The 16,340-nt window shown below is 32.9% G+C and overlaps 1 protein-coding gene across 1 annotated transcript in view; it reads right to left on the bottom strand.

Moving 5' to 3' along the window:
• The window catches only part of LOC149797884 (von Willebrand factor A domain-containing protein 3B-like), a 79,236-nt gene that overhangs the window by 46,249 nt on the left and 16,647 nt on the right, over positions 1–16,340 (bottom strand). The window contains exons 8-10 of the mRNA XM_089962917.1: positions 13,315–13,421; positions 11,563–11,798; positions 2,072–2,268 (exon numbers count right to left, since the gene is read on the bottom strand). Coding sequence (XP_089819043.1) covers positions 2,072–2,268; positions 11,563–11,798; positions 13,315–13,421 — 540 coding nt within the window. The remainder of the gene's footprint in view (positions 1–2,071; positions 2,269–11,562; positions 11,799–13,314; positions 13,422–16,340) is intronic.

Below are 16,340 nucleotides of genomic sequence, written 5' to 3'. Positions count from 1 at the left end.
TAGGAGTCATATAAAAGTCATATACAAACAGAAGTCATAAACTTATAGGAGTCATATACTGATAGAAGTCATGTACTTATACAAGTCATATACTAACAGAAGTGATATACTAATAGAAGTCATATACTAATAGAAGTCATATACTAACAGAAGTCATATACTAATAAAAGTCATATAGGACTCATAAAAGTCATATGCAAATAGAAGTCATAAACTTACAGGAGTCATATACTGATAGAAGTCATAGGGGCCCCGAGTGGCCAAGTGGTCTAAAGCGCTGTCTGTTACGGATCACTGACATCTCACCTCTGTCTGCGTAGGTTTGAGTCTCGTATTCAGCCAATGTGGGTATGTGAGAAAGCTTGCCAGTAGCTTCTCGAGGGTCGGTGGTTCTTTCTGGGGATTTCCCAGGTTCTTCCTCCACCATTAATACTGACCGCCATGTATAGCCTATCGTGTGCTGAAAAATGCCGTTAAACCCTACAACAACAACAAAAACAACAACAACAGAAGTCATAAACTTATAGGAGTCACTTACTGAGAGAAGTCATATACTAGTAGAAGTCATATACTAGTAGAAGTCATATACTAGTAGAAGTCATATACTAGTAGAAGTCATATACTAGTAGAAGACACATACTTATAGACATCATATACTTATAGAAGTCATATACTAATATCTCATATCTGACTTAACAAACAAAGTGAAGTCTAAGTACAGTGCTTACCGATACCCAAAACTACCCCTAAAACAGACTGTCAGACAGAAAACTCAAACCTGTGACCCACCAGGTACAAGACCAATACTTATCCAACTGAACTATCCCATTTACACAATAATAATTATATAAGTTTGCATTTACTTTTGATCTGGTTTGCATATGCTGGATTTTCATTTCTTTTTTTTTACAGAAACCAGTTCAAGATGAACAAATAAAAGAACAATGATAAGACAGAAATAGCATAGTAACAATATGTCATACAATGTGTCATACAATGTGTCATACAATGTGTCATACAATGTGTCATACAATATGTCATACAATGTGTCATACAATATGTCATACAATGTGTCATACAATGTGTCATACAATGTGTCATACAATGTGATTTTCATCTGCTATTATCAGTGCAACAGTATTTCTGATATTTGATAATTGTCATCTAAAGGACATTGTTAAAAGTTGCTAATGATTATTTTCCAGTTAAGAAGAATTTGTCTGGAGAAATTGGAAAAATATCAATATATACATGTACTCACTTGTAAGCTGTATCCAGCAACAAACAACAGAGACCCAGATCTGCTGTCACATAAAGTGCAAGCAGACCAGGCTCTATTTTGTTTGTTCTATTGATTAATTCTAACAAACTGCATAGACCCAGATTTGCCAGTGTATTATGTGATGGAACATCTGGGTCTGTGCAGTTTGCAACTGGATCTGAATTTTGACTATATATGGAAATTAATCTGAATTCTGACTATATATGGTGATTAATATGAATTTTGACTATATACGGTACTTAATCTGAATTTTGACTATATATGGTAATTAATATGAATTTTGACTATATACGGTACTTAATCTGAAATTTGACTATATACGGTACTTAATCTGAAATCTGAAATTTGACTATATATGGTACTTAATCTGAAATTTGACTATATACGGTACTTAATCTGAAATCTGACTATATACGGTACTTAATCTGAAATTTGACTATATACGGTACTTAATCTGAATTCTGACTATATATGGTACTTAATCTGAATTTTGATTATATATGGTACTTAATCTGAAATTTGACTATATACGGTACTTAATCTTAAAGCTCATTGGCTGTTGTATTAAACTTCTAGAATATTATATAGTTATGTATAATGCCTTAACTATGGTTGGAAAGACATTAAATCAGGGTCTATGCTATTTGTTTTACTCAATTTGAAGCAGTTTAGAGCCTGATCCATCAGTGCACTGTGTGACGGCACATCTGGATCTAAATAATTAGCAAACAGGTGTGCCTTACAGGTAAACAGATATAAATGTAGTAATATTGTTTGAGTGTTACTTACAGCGTCTGTCTGTGTGTTCTCAGGTGGCTTTGTACTGAGATCAACCACACCATCTTGATGCTTAAATGCAACTTCACCTAAAACATCATGAAGTTCAAGCTTTTTTGCTGAAAGACCATATTTCTCCAACCATTGCTTGGAGCTCATGTACTGTTCTTTCCTCTCATAATCGATCACTTTGGGTTCTATCTCAGACTCTGGAAAAATAATAATAATTTGTAAATTGTAGAACAGTAATTGTTAGATACAAAATTTTATTACTTTTTTATATCTGACCTTAAGTTTTATATTTAAAAAAATTAATTCGTTGTTGTTGTTGTGGGGTTTAATGCCATTTTTCAGCACATGATAGGCTATGCATGGCAGCTAGTATTAATGGTGGAGGAAGAACCCGGGAAAACCCCAGGAAGAACCACCGACCCACGAGAAGCTACTGGCAAGCTTTCTCACATACCCACATTGGCCGAATCCTAGACTCGAACCCACGCAGACAGAGGTAAGAAATTAATTTTGTAATCTCCAACACACAAGCAGATTATCAAATGTACAACACAGGTTTGCTAGGAAGGATAATTAGTTCTCCAAAATGTAATAGTCACTATGTGAATATTTGCTGATTACCTATCAGACATGTCAATGGTAATCGCTTGATTAATTGAAGATAAATAATAATGTTTATGCTTTACTCATGGTATGACAAGGCTAGTGACCAGAGCACAATGGCTATTATTCATGGTCTGACAAAACTGGTGCCCATAGCACAATGGCTTATAATTAATTTCTTCTCTGAGTCAGTGCTTTTCCTAGACCATTAGTAAGGGTTGGATGCTTGTTGCATGTCAGGGTCTTTCAAGCCTGGTAACATCTCTTCTTCGGGAACATTGTTTATTTAAACTATTGATACAAGAAGATATTATGATGAAACACAAACTGAAAACTTTAAACTGCTCAAAGCTGAACATTTTTTTCTTGTCAACTTTCTTATAATTACACTGAACAAAGTAAACAACAAGGCTGCTTACAGCATATACAACATGAGGCTTAAGTGGGCCTGATATCACTCACTTGGTTTACATAACAGTAGACCATTTCACTAAGTGGGCTAATGTAGTGTTGTAAGAACACATCCTATGTAAACTATCTCCCAAACATTTTATCATATAGATTTTACCAATTTTTACTATATCCAGTGATAAAAGATCATGACATAATTAATATGCACAGCCTCTTGCTAATAATTCAAAATATGGTTTCAAGGGTGGAAACAAGGCCAGCCAATCAGATGCAACATCACTTCATTAATGTTCATGAATGAAACTTACTTTCGAAACTACCCAAAATCTTAATGATATAAACACATTATTCAAATTCTGATCAAATTTCAGAATTATGACCTCCAGAATGCTAATAAGCTCAACCAATCACATGCATGATCACCTCATCAATATGCATGGCTTTTGAACATTATTGAGACAGTTCATGATTTTGATAATATGAGATATTAGAAGTTTGATCCAAGTCAGATCAAACATGGCTTCCAAAAGTTGTAACAAGCTCAGTCAATCAGATGCAAGGGTAGATCACTAATATGTGTGGATCTCACTCATTATTGAATCAACCCCAAGATCCAGATGATATAAACCCAAATTTCAAGTTTAATCAAAATCATTATAAAAGATATGGCTTCCAGAGCTGCAACAAGTTAAACTAATCAGATTCAAGATAAAATAATTAATGCAAATGCATCTCACTCATAATCAAACTGTACACTGTCCTGATAACATAAGCACAAACTCAAAATTTCATTTCAAACTGGATCAGAAATCTGACCTCCAGAGTGGTAACAAGATTAACCAATTAGATGCACGTTTACATCATTAATATGCATGGATCTCACTCATTATTAAACCCATGCAAGATTACATCATTGATATGCATGGATCTCACTCGTTATTGAACCCATACAAGATTACATCATTGATATGCATGGATCTCACTCGTTATTGAACCCATGCAAGATTACATCATTAATATGCATGGATCTCACTCATTATTAAACCCATGCAAGATTACATCGTTGACATGCATGGATCTCACTCGTTATTGAACCCATACAAGATTACATGATTAATATGCTTGGATTTCACTCATTATTAAACGCATGCAAGATTACATCATTGATATGCATGAATTTCACTCATTACTGAACCATGCAAGATTACATAAGTAATATGCTTGGATCTCACTCATTATTGAACCCATGCAAGATTACATAAGTAATATGCTTGGATCTCACTCATTATTGAACCCATGCAAGATCTTGATGATATAAGTCTCAAGTTTATTCAGAACCAGATAATAAATACAGCTTCCAGAGGGCTAACAAGCTCAGCCAATCAGATGCAAGACCACCTATTTAGTAAGTGTGGGTCTTTCTCATTAAAGTTATTCTAATTCTCTTAAGAGTATACGCTAAAAGTCTTTTTAAATCACTGCATCAGCCAGCTCCTGGAGAAGATTACCTGGAACCATCCATCACTATCAGTGACCAAAAGCTCAAAAATGTAGACTGGTTCACATACCTCAGCAAACATATTAAAGAAAGGCAGAAAAGAAAAAACTTTGTTTCAGTTCATTCTGGTATGGTAATTCAGCTTATGCAATAGCAGTCTGTCTGGGGTAAAAATATTGGAAATCTAAGCATAAACATCTAGGAAAAAGGTATTAATTTGACAATATACATGAAAAATTTGGAGGAATTTTTAAAACAAACACAAATTAAGAGAATATTTTGGGATTAACAGCAATGAAAATAATGTATTTCAGGCAATATGTTTCTTGCTTCTACAGTTTGAAATAAGGAAAACTAGTTTTGACCTCCACATCTCCATTACAAACATTGCTTTATGGTTACCATGTTGGAGGTCACCTCATAAAATTTTTCACACAGGACCTCTTGCATGCTGCTAAAGTTTGTTTTTCATGACCATTTTGAAGTTAGATCACCATCATTTTAATGTAGGGCCAACTAAATATCACAAGAGGTGTTTAAGTGAAACCCCGTGTTGATATGTGAAAATCCAATGTTTACATGTGAAACCCCATGTTGATATGTGAAAACCTCATGTTGATATGTGAAAACCTCATGTTGATATGACTATCAATACAAAAGGACATATTTTGAGGTCATAATTAACCTCTACATTTTCATTTAAAACTAAATCATACTAATACAAAATTAAGTCTTTAATTGAAAATCCAACAATCAATGCATGAAAAGGACCATCTACATGCCATAATAAGTCTTTCAGAGAATCTCTGATGTAGATATGACTGCCCATCAAGTGGAGTAGCAATAACAAGATTTTCAAGATGACTTCTATAGTGACCACACTGGATATCCTGCCTTAAAGGAATTGTGTCTAAACAGGAAATTTTCAACAAAACTCTAATGAAAATCCTTCTATAAAACCCTTTTCCTGAATGGCACTTGTCAAACATGAAGAAAATCCATCAAGGAAATGTAAGAAAAGCAAAACAATTCATCAAAACATTAGAACAAGTTGTCTGTGACTTTGATCCCAAGGTCATTGGGGTATGCAAGCATATCATGGAATAAATGTTTCAGCATCATAATGATTCATACAAAGTATAACAAGGACTTTTGGAAACATATTTTTAAAGCCCATGAAAATCTTCAACAAAAACTCCAATGCAAATTTTCTATGACAAAACTTTAGAAAGTAAAAGGGGTGACCAAACATATCATAGAATGAATTGTCATAGGTCCAGCATGATATAATTCTATGATGGAGTTTAGTAAGTGAAACATCTTTCACCAAAACCTTAACAAGCCGTTGGCAAAGACATCACCATCACCAAAGGTGATTGCCATGTCTCACCTACTATTAACAAAACAAGTAACTGAACCTTATATCAAAATCATGACAGTATATTGTTAATATTGATTATTTGTCATATGTAGCTTTCAGCATGTTTCTGGCTGAATGGATGTTTTTAAACCTGGAGATTGTCTGTATAAAGAACACCTGTTTATAAGGGGAAACACTGTCACATGTCCCTTGACTGCCCTTTAAAGCAGACATTAGCAATTATGATTTATCTGCCTATACTGAAACAAGGGTTAACCTAAAAGGACTAAAACCCAGCAAGCAAACTCACAGTGTAAACAAAGGCTAAAAGGAATAAAGAGTGGGCAATTAGATAACAAAAGTACCTGTTGGAAAACTTTAGAATATTACCTGGAGATATACAATCACTGTCAAATATTTCAGTTGATATTGATTTTTACCTTTCTTCTCTTAGCAAATATGAAGTGCTGTCTGATAATGTGCATTGATATCTTACTGCTTCAGGTGTGAATGAACTCTAAGCAATGCTTATATCATCTAGATTTATGACAAATTTACATGCATATATATGTATCCTCAACTGCAAGAAGTACAGACTGGGACATTATCATAATTACATACTTTTTCAGCTTGTAATGTCAGATAAATAACATACACCAATACCCATCATATGATTGGGCATTAGGTAATGGCAGATCAGGGTCTATGTTGTTCACATATTGGTGTCCATTATTTACTGATACATATGGTCCTTGAAAAATATTAATTCTAAATTGTTTTATTTAATTTTATCCCCCCGCCAAGAACATTCAAATAATCTAATAAAAATGCTGATTACTAAGCCTAGATTAATATAACCTTAAACAACAATTATCAGATACTGGGTACAATAAAGATATACAGCACTTAATCACACACACACACACACACACACATTCATTATATCGAGATATTTATTAAATGTAATTTTGTTGACTTATTCAAGGATTCTTATAAACATTATAGAATGCCAATTACTTTCTGAAACTTTAATAGAATTACATATATATTATATGTCCTATTACTGTAGCAATAAAACACATTTTTGAGAACCACTCACATCATGCAAAACAAAACTGAGAGGGAGGTTATTTTTCCCTGCATCAATAACACATTTGATTTCATACAGTTATGAAAGATTTCTGTTGTTCAATTTTATGTTGTTCAAGCGAGATTTTGGATAATGGTTGTTGACTTCATTTTGGGTGAGTTTTTAAGCAGTAATATGGTAATAGGATGTACCAGCCTACTGTCATTTAAAAAAGCCTTGATGATGGGATTTGATAAAAGAGATAGTAGTTAAGGTATCAGGGTATCGTGAAAATAAAGAAATTCCATCAAATTTGCCATGTCAAAAGCCAAACTAGCCAAGGAATCTCCTGGCTCTCAACTTTCATACGGACAGCCCAGCAGAAAAGCAACTCTTTTTTCAATGAAACAAACTTGAATGAAAAGTCAACTGGATATTATTTTGAAAATAACATACAACATGTAAGAAAATAGCACAAGCAGACAAGAAAACAACGCACAGCATAACAGAAAATAACATACTGCCTACAAAAACATTTACATACAGTTCTCTCTCATTATGTCTGAGTTGCTGGGGTACATTACTGATAACTGCTGTGTACCAAAATGACATAAAGCAAGAATTATTAGAACGTCCATGATTCATGTGTGTCAATGGAGGGGAATAAATAAAATATATAAGCATATAATAATAATGCAGAAGTTGGGACCCAGAACTGCCATATGCTTTATGTACTAAACCACTGTACAGAAACAATGATTAAAAAAAATAATATGATCCTGTTTACATGTGTCAGTGAAACATTTTTTTATAATAATTACAGTTTATATGAAAAAATATATTGTTTTTATTTCTTGATATTTGTGCATTTAAATAATACTGTTTAAAAGATAAATTCAAAACTTTATGTTGTTTTATTTTTAAAAAATTGTAATGCATTCAGTAAACCTATTTAAGTACTATGGTTTAATTCTGGTCACAGGATCCATTGCAGCAGCATGTTATATCCAGAACTGCATAATAATGAAGGGTGTTAAAATGAGAGAATGTGCGCTTAATGCCATTTTCAGCACAAGAAAGGCTATATATGGAAACCAGTGTATCTAATGAAGAAAGAACCCAATAAAATCCGTGAAGAACCACTGATCCACGGGAAGTTAATGGCAAGCTTTCTCACAAACCCACATTAGATTATAATAAGGGAGAAGCATATATAAATAAATACATATGAAATTTAATTGGAACTTCACACATCTGGACTTAATTCACAATACTGTAAGTTCTTTATTAAATTTTCACTTTTGTATGCTAGGGAAATTAATTATTGGTTGAATTTTACAAAACCTTTTGATTTTGCTCTTTTCTGTTTCTTAGTTTAAGACCATAGAGTCGTAACACTATAAGAAAAAATGTAATGGATAAATAGAAATAATCCTAAATCTATTAGAGAGGTTTTGCTAAGTTTGGTGAAACTTAAATTCTACCTATCAATCAATAGGGCATTTACACTGATGGTCTGAGTGTTATTTCAGATATATCAAATCATTCTTTTGTCCGAGTTTCTGAAAAGCTTCAAGAAATCTTAAGTTTCCTCTAATCATCCTGAACTCAAACAGTTTTGTTCTGGAAAACAGTCTAATTACATAAAGTTTGAAATTCTGGACACGAGTCCTGAATTTGTATTGAAGTATATTCAAAAACTGGATTATTGTAAAATGATTGGACTTGATATGACTGGACCACCTCCTATAAAACAGAGTAAAGTGTTTACTCAAAATATTAAGACAAATAACTTTCCAGTCATGGAAAACTGTCAAGTTGACTCTGTTGCATAAAGCTGGAACAAAAGATCATGTAAATAACCACGGAACCATCTCTGTCCACTGTCTTTCCAAATTACTTGAAAAACATATACATGATTCTTTTATGAACACTTATAATCTTATTCATGTTAATCAGATGGGCTTTTGAAATGCTTTATTCAGTAATTTAGGCCACTGGCCCATATTAAAAAATACAAGTAAATATAATGTATGCCATGGTGTCATGATACGGTGTTCATCATGAGTATGCAGTCATAATCAGTACATAATATTATGAAGACGTTAATACCCCTAAGTATATTATTCACCATTCATTTGAGTTATCAAAGATTGTCTGAGGTGAAAAGATTAAGATCTCTTATAATTAATAGATTACTCTGACCCATGTAGAATACAAATATTTTTACAGATGGATGGAGATAATAAACTTCATTAAAGTATTTCTTTCTTAAACGCTCATGAGCTGGACAAACACATACAAAATGGAATTCATCTTCTACCAAATAAACATTATTTTTCCGGCATAATTCACAATACCTAGTATTTTTCTCAATCCTGCTATGCCTACCTGTCTCTATTTTCAGCGTATACACTAAGCATCTAAATTTAACAACTAACTTCCTAAGAAAATATGATAATCCATGTGAGAGGTATTTTTTCCAGCTCTAATTTGGTTTGTATACATGCTATAATACACACATTTATGTAAATTGTTAATAGCACTTTGCCAGTTTTGGAATATCAAATTGTTAATTCTTTCCCAACATAGTGAGAGAAATTGTTTTTCATCTCCAACATCTTGATTTTGCCATACATACCCAAAACCAAAGCAAAATAACATGTCTTTAACTTTGGCAGCCCTGGTGATGTGGTTTGTTTCATATAATTTTTTCAACATTGAATAACGTTGGTGTGTATACCGAGTTGAAGGCATTTTTACAACTTTCAACCAGTATTTAAAACATCATAAAAGACATGAGGTACAAAAGAAAGAATCACTCATGTGAAATTGCACTCATATTGATAACTGATAAATAGCTAATATATAAGGAGAAAAGGTTGGCACTATTATGATTCTTTTCATAACGCTTTTGATCTTGCAGACCATGAAATTTGGCTTCAAGAACTGAAAATCAAACCATGTAATGAGAACTCCCTAAACTGGTTTTAACTTTATAACTGATAGTATGTAGAAAGTATCTTTAAATGGTCACCTTTCTGTGAGCAAAAACACTAATTCTTGTGTACCACAGGGCCCTATGCACAGACCTCTGTTATTCATTCTATCTGTTAACAATTTAATCTCTAGGGTTGGAAATTCATTTTTCCCACTGACCTCTATGACCTCTTAACAGAATACAACCTTTTCCCCCCATTGACCTTTATATTGTGACCTCTATGACCTCTTAACAGACTGGAAGCATGGTACAAATTAATATTAATTTAATTATTAACAATGACAAAACAGAAGCACAACAAGTCACAACAGAACAAAAAAGAGCAAGGCTAAATAGCAACAAATTCCAAGTTCATTTTGAAAATGTGAACCTTAATATAATTTATTATGATAAAATTGTCTGTGTATTTGTAGATAGCTATCTAACATGGTCTTTTCACATTAAAAATATACTTGAACAAAGGTTTACCGACTACTTACGAAAATCAGACAAATTTAATTCCTTGTCAATATAGGGCCATCTTTCACAAAAGTTATATTCAGTCATATTTGGACTATAGGAATCTATCTGGGGTTAAACCGCCAATTCAAATATGAGACAACTTTCCAGACTCCAAAAGTGTGCATGTCATTGAAAATAGGAGATCAGTTAATAGATAAATTTCAGAAAGCAATGAATTATATAAAAATTTTACCAGTACATCAAAGAATATTCATTAGAAGAGCCAAATGTGTATATATATATATAAAACATGAAAAACAATTCCTGTCTACCTAAGAAATATCTTTCACCAGATGCTGATAGTACTCCACATTTAAGGTCTATTACAAGTTAAAATTATATTATACCAAAACCAGAGAAGATATTGTTTAAAAAAAGCTTTCAATACACTAGCAGGCTTTTAGCATTTCTTCATTTCATAATCAGTGTCTCATTGTTGTTGTAGGGTTTAACAATATTTTTCAGCACAAGATAGGCTATACATGGCGGCCAGTATAAATGGTGGAAGAAGAACCCAGGAAACCCCCAGAATGAATCGACCGATAATGTTTACCATGGCAACCAATCAAAAACTGAGACTAGTCATGTTCACAAGATTGTGTGATGAATGGATGGATGGTCAGACAGAATTATGAATAGACACAAGGAGTCCAATATACTCCACCACCAAGGCTGAGGACAGATTTTAAGCATAATTCCATAGTTATATAATGACTACAATACTGGAATAAAAGACAAAATTGAAATATATATTTGAGTTAACTTTCTATCATGGTAAAAAAAAAAAAATGGGGTGGAGGGGTGGGGTGGGATGGGGTGGGGGTATGTTGAATTGTCTACAACTGTCTTTGATGAATGAATGTCTGACAACAGTCCCAAATTTTCCAAAGCTTCTGAGTAGGACATATGAGGTAGAATAGGGAAATCTTGTATAGGTATTCAACACTTGTAAACACAGACATACACATAAAAGTATATTGCACAAGAAAACAACTGCTTAATCTTACTATTATTTTTATATACATATCATTTTACAGCATATACATACCTATCACAATTTTTGGTTCTGGCATTGACTGCATGAGGGCCTCAATTGGAACTAGAGCATTCCTGGCCTCCTCTATTTCCTCAAATAGCTGAATGACATCCTCCCTCATCCCAGCCCCTGCAGGTACCCCACCAAATGTCTTCCTTTTCAGCACAATGTTGGCTCTATTGGTACGGGGGTCTACAGGAAGACCCTCATAACAGTCCATTTCCATTATTACTGCATACACATGGAACCTGTTGAACGCAAAAACAAAAATTATTTACTCACTGATATATATATATATATATATATATATATATATATATATATATATATATATATATATATATATATATATAAACAGTTTAACTTAGGACATTGAATATTCACCATCTGTGAATTAACTTTCTATTAAATTAAAAAAAAAATTAGTCTGATATTTGAATGTCCTGTGCACATATCTGGCTATTAAGGATAAATTAACCTCTTTGATAAGCATGGTAGCTGTTAATCAACTTTGAATAACAGACATTCCAATTGCCTGTGGACCAATTTATCACTTTGATATCTAAATGTGTACTTGATATCATATTTGCTTGATATACTTGGATTGAATGACTGGTTGGTTCATATATTATTTATGCAAGTAACCTATAGTCAAGTATTCTCAATCTATATACTACTTATGCAAATACACTTTGGTCTAGCACTCTCAATGTGTATGCTACTTCTTATGAAGTCACCTCTTTACAAGATAACATCATTTACAATTTCAAAATCTATATAAAATTTGAAATTTTCACCAAATATATAAAAATCCTCTGTATAATTTTTCAAAGAGAAATGGTCAATATTAAAGTAGGCATGTCTATATGCATACAATTTGTTGGCAAGTCAGCTCAGTAGACTATATAGTGCTTACTAAACATTCAGTTCAAAAAATGTAAAAATAAAGAAAATGTTTAAGAAGAGAGTCCTACAAGATAAAAGGCCAAAAGATTATAGGAATTAAAAGAGATTAAAATTCTTTAAAAGATATATAAAATAAAATATAAAAGTACAAATATAAAATTCTTTTGTAACTGGCACAGTCTCATCTCGTCACTGATTTATTCTATAGAGGTGAACCATGCTATAATTGCTTGATCATAAAAATTAATTTGGATGTAACATTAAACTGTTCCACAAATATGACTAGCTTGATATTTACTCAAAGGTTGGGCTGAGGCTCTGAAATCTTAGATCCCAAAAATAAGAAAATGAAACAACCTTTTATTTTAACTCCCTGATCGTGTGCAGGCAAAATAACCAATGAGTAACCAACCAGTAATTCAAAAGTTATTCAGAGTATAACAAAATTCACCACACCTAACAGAAAGAAAACAAAATGTGACTAATCTCCTCGATTCAAGATTCATATATTTTTCTGTCCTTGTTGTAGTTTTCTACCAAAGGTATGGAATTATACAAGACTTTTATGGCCAGTTTATTTATCATTTAAAATGTATGTATCAAAGAAAAATAAAACACAGCAGAAATTTTTCATACATTTTTCCACTGTCTATTTATTTTTTTATTCATCACAACTCCCAAAAACTAGAAACTACTTTGTAGATTTTAAATATTTTTATCATTAATTACTTGTACATCTGAAAAAAATAATAAAAAGCAAGTACAAAGTTACATACAATATAGCTGGATGTACCAAGTCCAATTACCATATCATTAAAACTGTTCTGAAATATGCTAGGAAAAGTAAAACACACTTACTTTCCTCCTGTAACTGCTGCAAACTCTCTCAAAAACCGGACAGTGTCTGAGCTTTCACAATTAAAGGATACTACATGCACTGGGACTTTCCTCTCTAACTCCAGAACCTATAAATGAAAGAATTTAAATTTAAATTAAATAATTGAAATTTTGACAAAATACATACTTGGATATCATCCTGTGATCAAAGTATCATATAAAAAAATCAATGAATTGTATCAACACAATTAATGTATTGTGTTGCAACAACCAACATATCATATAGCAACAATTAATGTATCATATCACAACAATCAATGTATCGTATTGCAACAATCAATGTATTGTATTGCAACAATCAATGTATTGTATCACAGAAAACAATGTAAAGTGTCACAACAATCACTGTATCATTATTGCATCACAGTAAAATTTGAGATTAGAGAAACTGCGTGCCATTAGTAGATCATGTGATGTTATAAACAGTCAAATATACTAGAAAATTAAACTGAAAAAGGATAAGAATGTCTTGCCTTTTTTTAACAAAAGCATCAAGCTTAAACAAACCTATATATACTCTTGTCAGCAGTCAGTGCCAATAGCAATCACTAGATTTGAAATCCCTCTCTCTCTTGTCAAACATCAGTTTCAATAGCAATCACTAGATTTGAATCCCTCAATCTCTTGTCAGCAGTCAGTGCCAATAACAATCACTAGATTTGAAATCCCTCTCTCTCTCTCGTCAGCAGTCAGTGCCAACAGCAATCACTAGATTTGAAATCCACCTCTCTCTCTTGTCAGCAGATAGTGCCAATAGCAATCACTAGATCTGAAATCCCTCTCTCTCTTGTCAGCAGTCAGTGACAACTGCAATCACTAGATCTGAAATCAATCTCTCTCTTGTAAAACATCAGTGCCAATAGCAATCACTAGATTTGAAATACCTCTCTCTCTCTTGTCAGCAGTCAGTGCCAATAGCAATCACTAGATCTGAAATCCCTCTCTCTCTTGTCAGCAGTCAGTGCCAATAGCAATCACTAGATTTGAAATCCCTCTTTCTCTTGTCAGCAGTCAGTGCCAATAGCAATCACCAGATTTGAAATCCCTCTTTCTATCTCTTGTCAGCAGTCAGTGCCAATAGTGATCACTAGATTTGAAATCCCTCTCTCTCTTGTAATAATGACCTTATTTAAAGAGGGTAACACAATTAGCTAAGAACTAATCTACCATGAGGCCCTCATACAAAGGAATTTATTTATTTTAGCTGCATTCTAATCTCAAATGGAATACTATTCCAGAGCAAAGTTCCAGATTATTGAAAATATTTTAAAATAATTACTTATTTGGTTTGGGAATTTTTATGCTGTTTGGTAGATATGGATCACAGGTGGGGAGTATTACCGGGTAGCCTATACTGGAATAGTGATTGTAAATATTCAGGAGCACTATTATTGGATATCCTGTACATTAATTTGGCTTTTCTCATAAAGATTCGGTCTTTAATAGGTAATATTTTTAACTTACCAGCTAAAGTTTCTTTGCTTTCTGTCTGGATTGATATTAGCTTAAATGTTCTTTTTTGAAGATGTGCCAGCTTTGCTATGTTTTTATCATTTGAATTACCCCATACTGTATTACAGTAATCTAAATAGGGTTGTATGTAACTGTCATAAAATACTTTTCTGTACATTTCAGGTAGAAAATGTCTTATCCTACTGAGAAGCCAAAAACTTGAATTGACTTTTTCTACTGATATGTTTGATATGTTCAGTCCATGACAGGTTATTATCTACCAGAACACCAAGTAGTCTTTATGACAGACCATTTGCAAATTTTTATCCTTCCATGTCAGACATAGTTCATCACTATCAAGATTTATCCCTTTTTGCCATGTTGAGATAGGTAATATTTCAGTTTTACCAGTATTTACCACCATGCCATTACATGTGCACCAGTTTTCCAGTTTGTTTAGGGCATTCTGTAAAGAAATTTCGAGTTCATGCTTTGTGTTTTGGATGTCTGACAATGTTGTATCGTCTGCATAGAGATCTGTAGATGATATTGAGTCTCTTAGTAAAAGTGGTAGGTCATTAAAAAATAAAATAAATAGTAATGGACATAGAATTGAGCCTTGTGGTACTCCATATCTAACTGTTCCAGGTTCAGAAAGAACATTATTTATATAAACATGTTGTGTTCTCTCACCTAAGTATGAAGTAAACCATCTAACTGTGCTTTCATCACATTGGTAGTTTTTCAGTTTCTTCAAAAGGATTTCATGATCCACCATGTCAAAAGCTTTCCTGATATCTACAAAATTACAGATCCTATTATTCTACCTTGGACAAGTGCTTGAAGCCATTTATCAGTTAGGGAGATCAAGGCAGTATCACATGAATGTTTCTGTCTAAGGCCTGATTTATTAGGGTGTAACAGCAAGTGTTTGGTTAAATATGACATGAATGAGTCATGGACATGTTTTTCAATCAATTTTGACAAGTTTGGTAGTATTGAAATTGGTTGTTAGTTATCAGCATCATCCTTAGAACCAGATTTGTGAATAGGAGTTACTTTTGCAGTTCTCCATACTTTGGGGACAGATGAGGTTGCAATACTTAAATTGATTATGAATGTTATGCTATCTGAAATAGCAGAGGCAGAAGATTTAATGAGTCATGGACCAGTCTGATCAAGTCCTGTAGCTTTCTTGATATCAAGTTCACGGAGACATTTTTTAACAAAGGTTTTTTATACTGGTGGGATAGAGCAACATACCTACTTAGAGATTTTGCTGCTGCAGAACTTTTTCTGTTCATTAAAGTTCTTTTCTATCACTGTTTCTTTTAACTTTGTGGTAATGTTGGTGAAAAAATCATTGAAAACATTTGCAATGTCAGTGTCATCTGTGACTATTGTGTCATTTACCAGAAGTGAGTGAATTTTATTTGTCTGATCTTTGTGTGTTCCTCCAGTGAGTTCATTGAAGACTTTCCAAATGGAATTTGTGTTGTACTTACTTTTTCTTTTCAAGCGATGATTAATAATAA

The sequence above is a fragment of the Sinohyriopsis cumingii genome, chromosome 6 (assembly GCF_028554795.1).
Source record: "Sinohyriopsis cumingii isolate HCF-2022 chromosome 6, ASM2855479v2, whole genome shotgun sequence".
In the NCBI taxonomy this organism is placed as follows: Eukaryota; Metazoa; Mollusca; class Bivalvia; order Unionida; family Unionidae; genus Sinohyriopsis; species Sinohyriopsis cumingii.
Note: the sequence above shows the minus strand (reverse complement) of the source record. Positions and strands in the feature narration are given on the sequence as shown.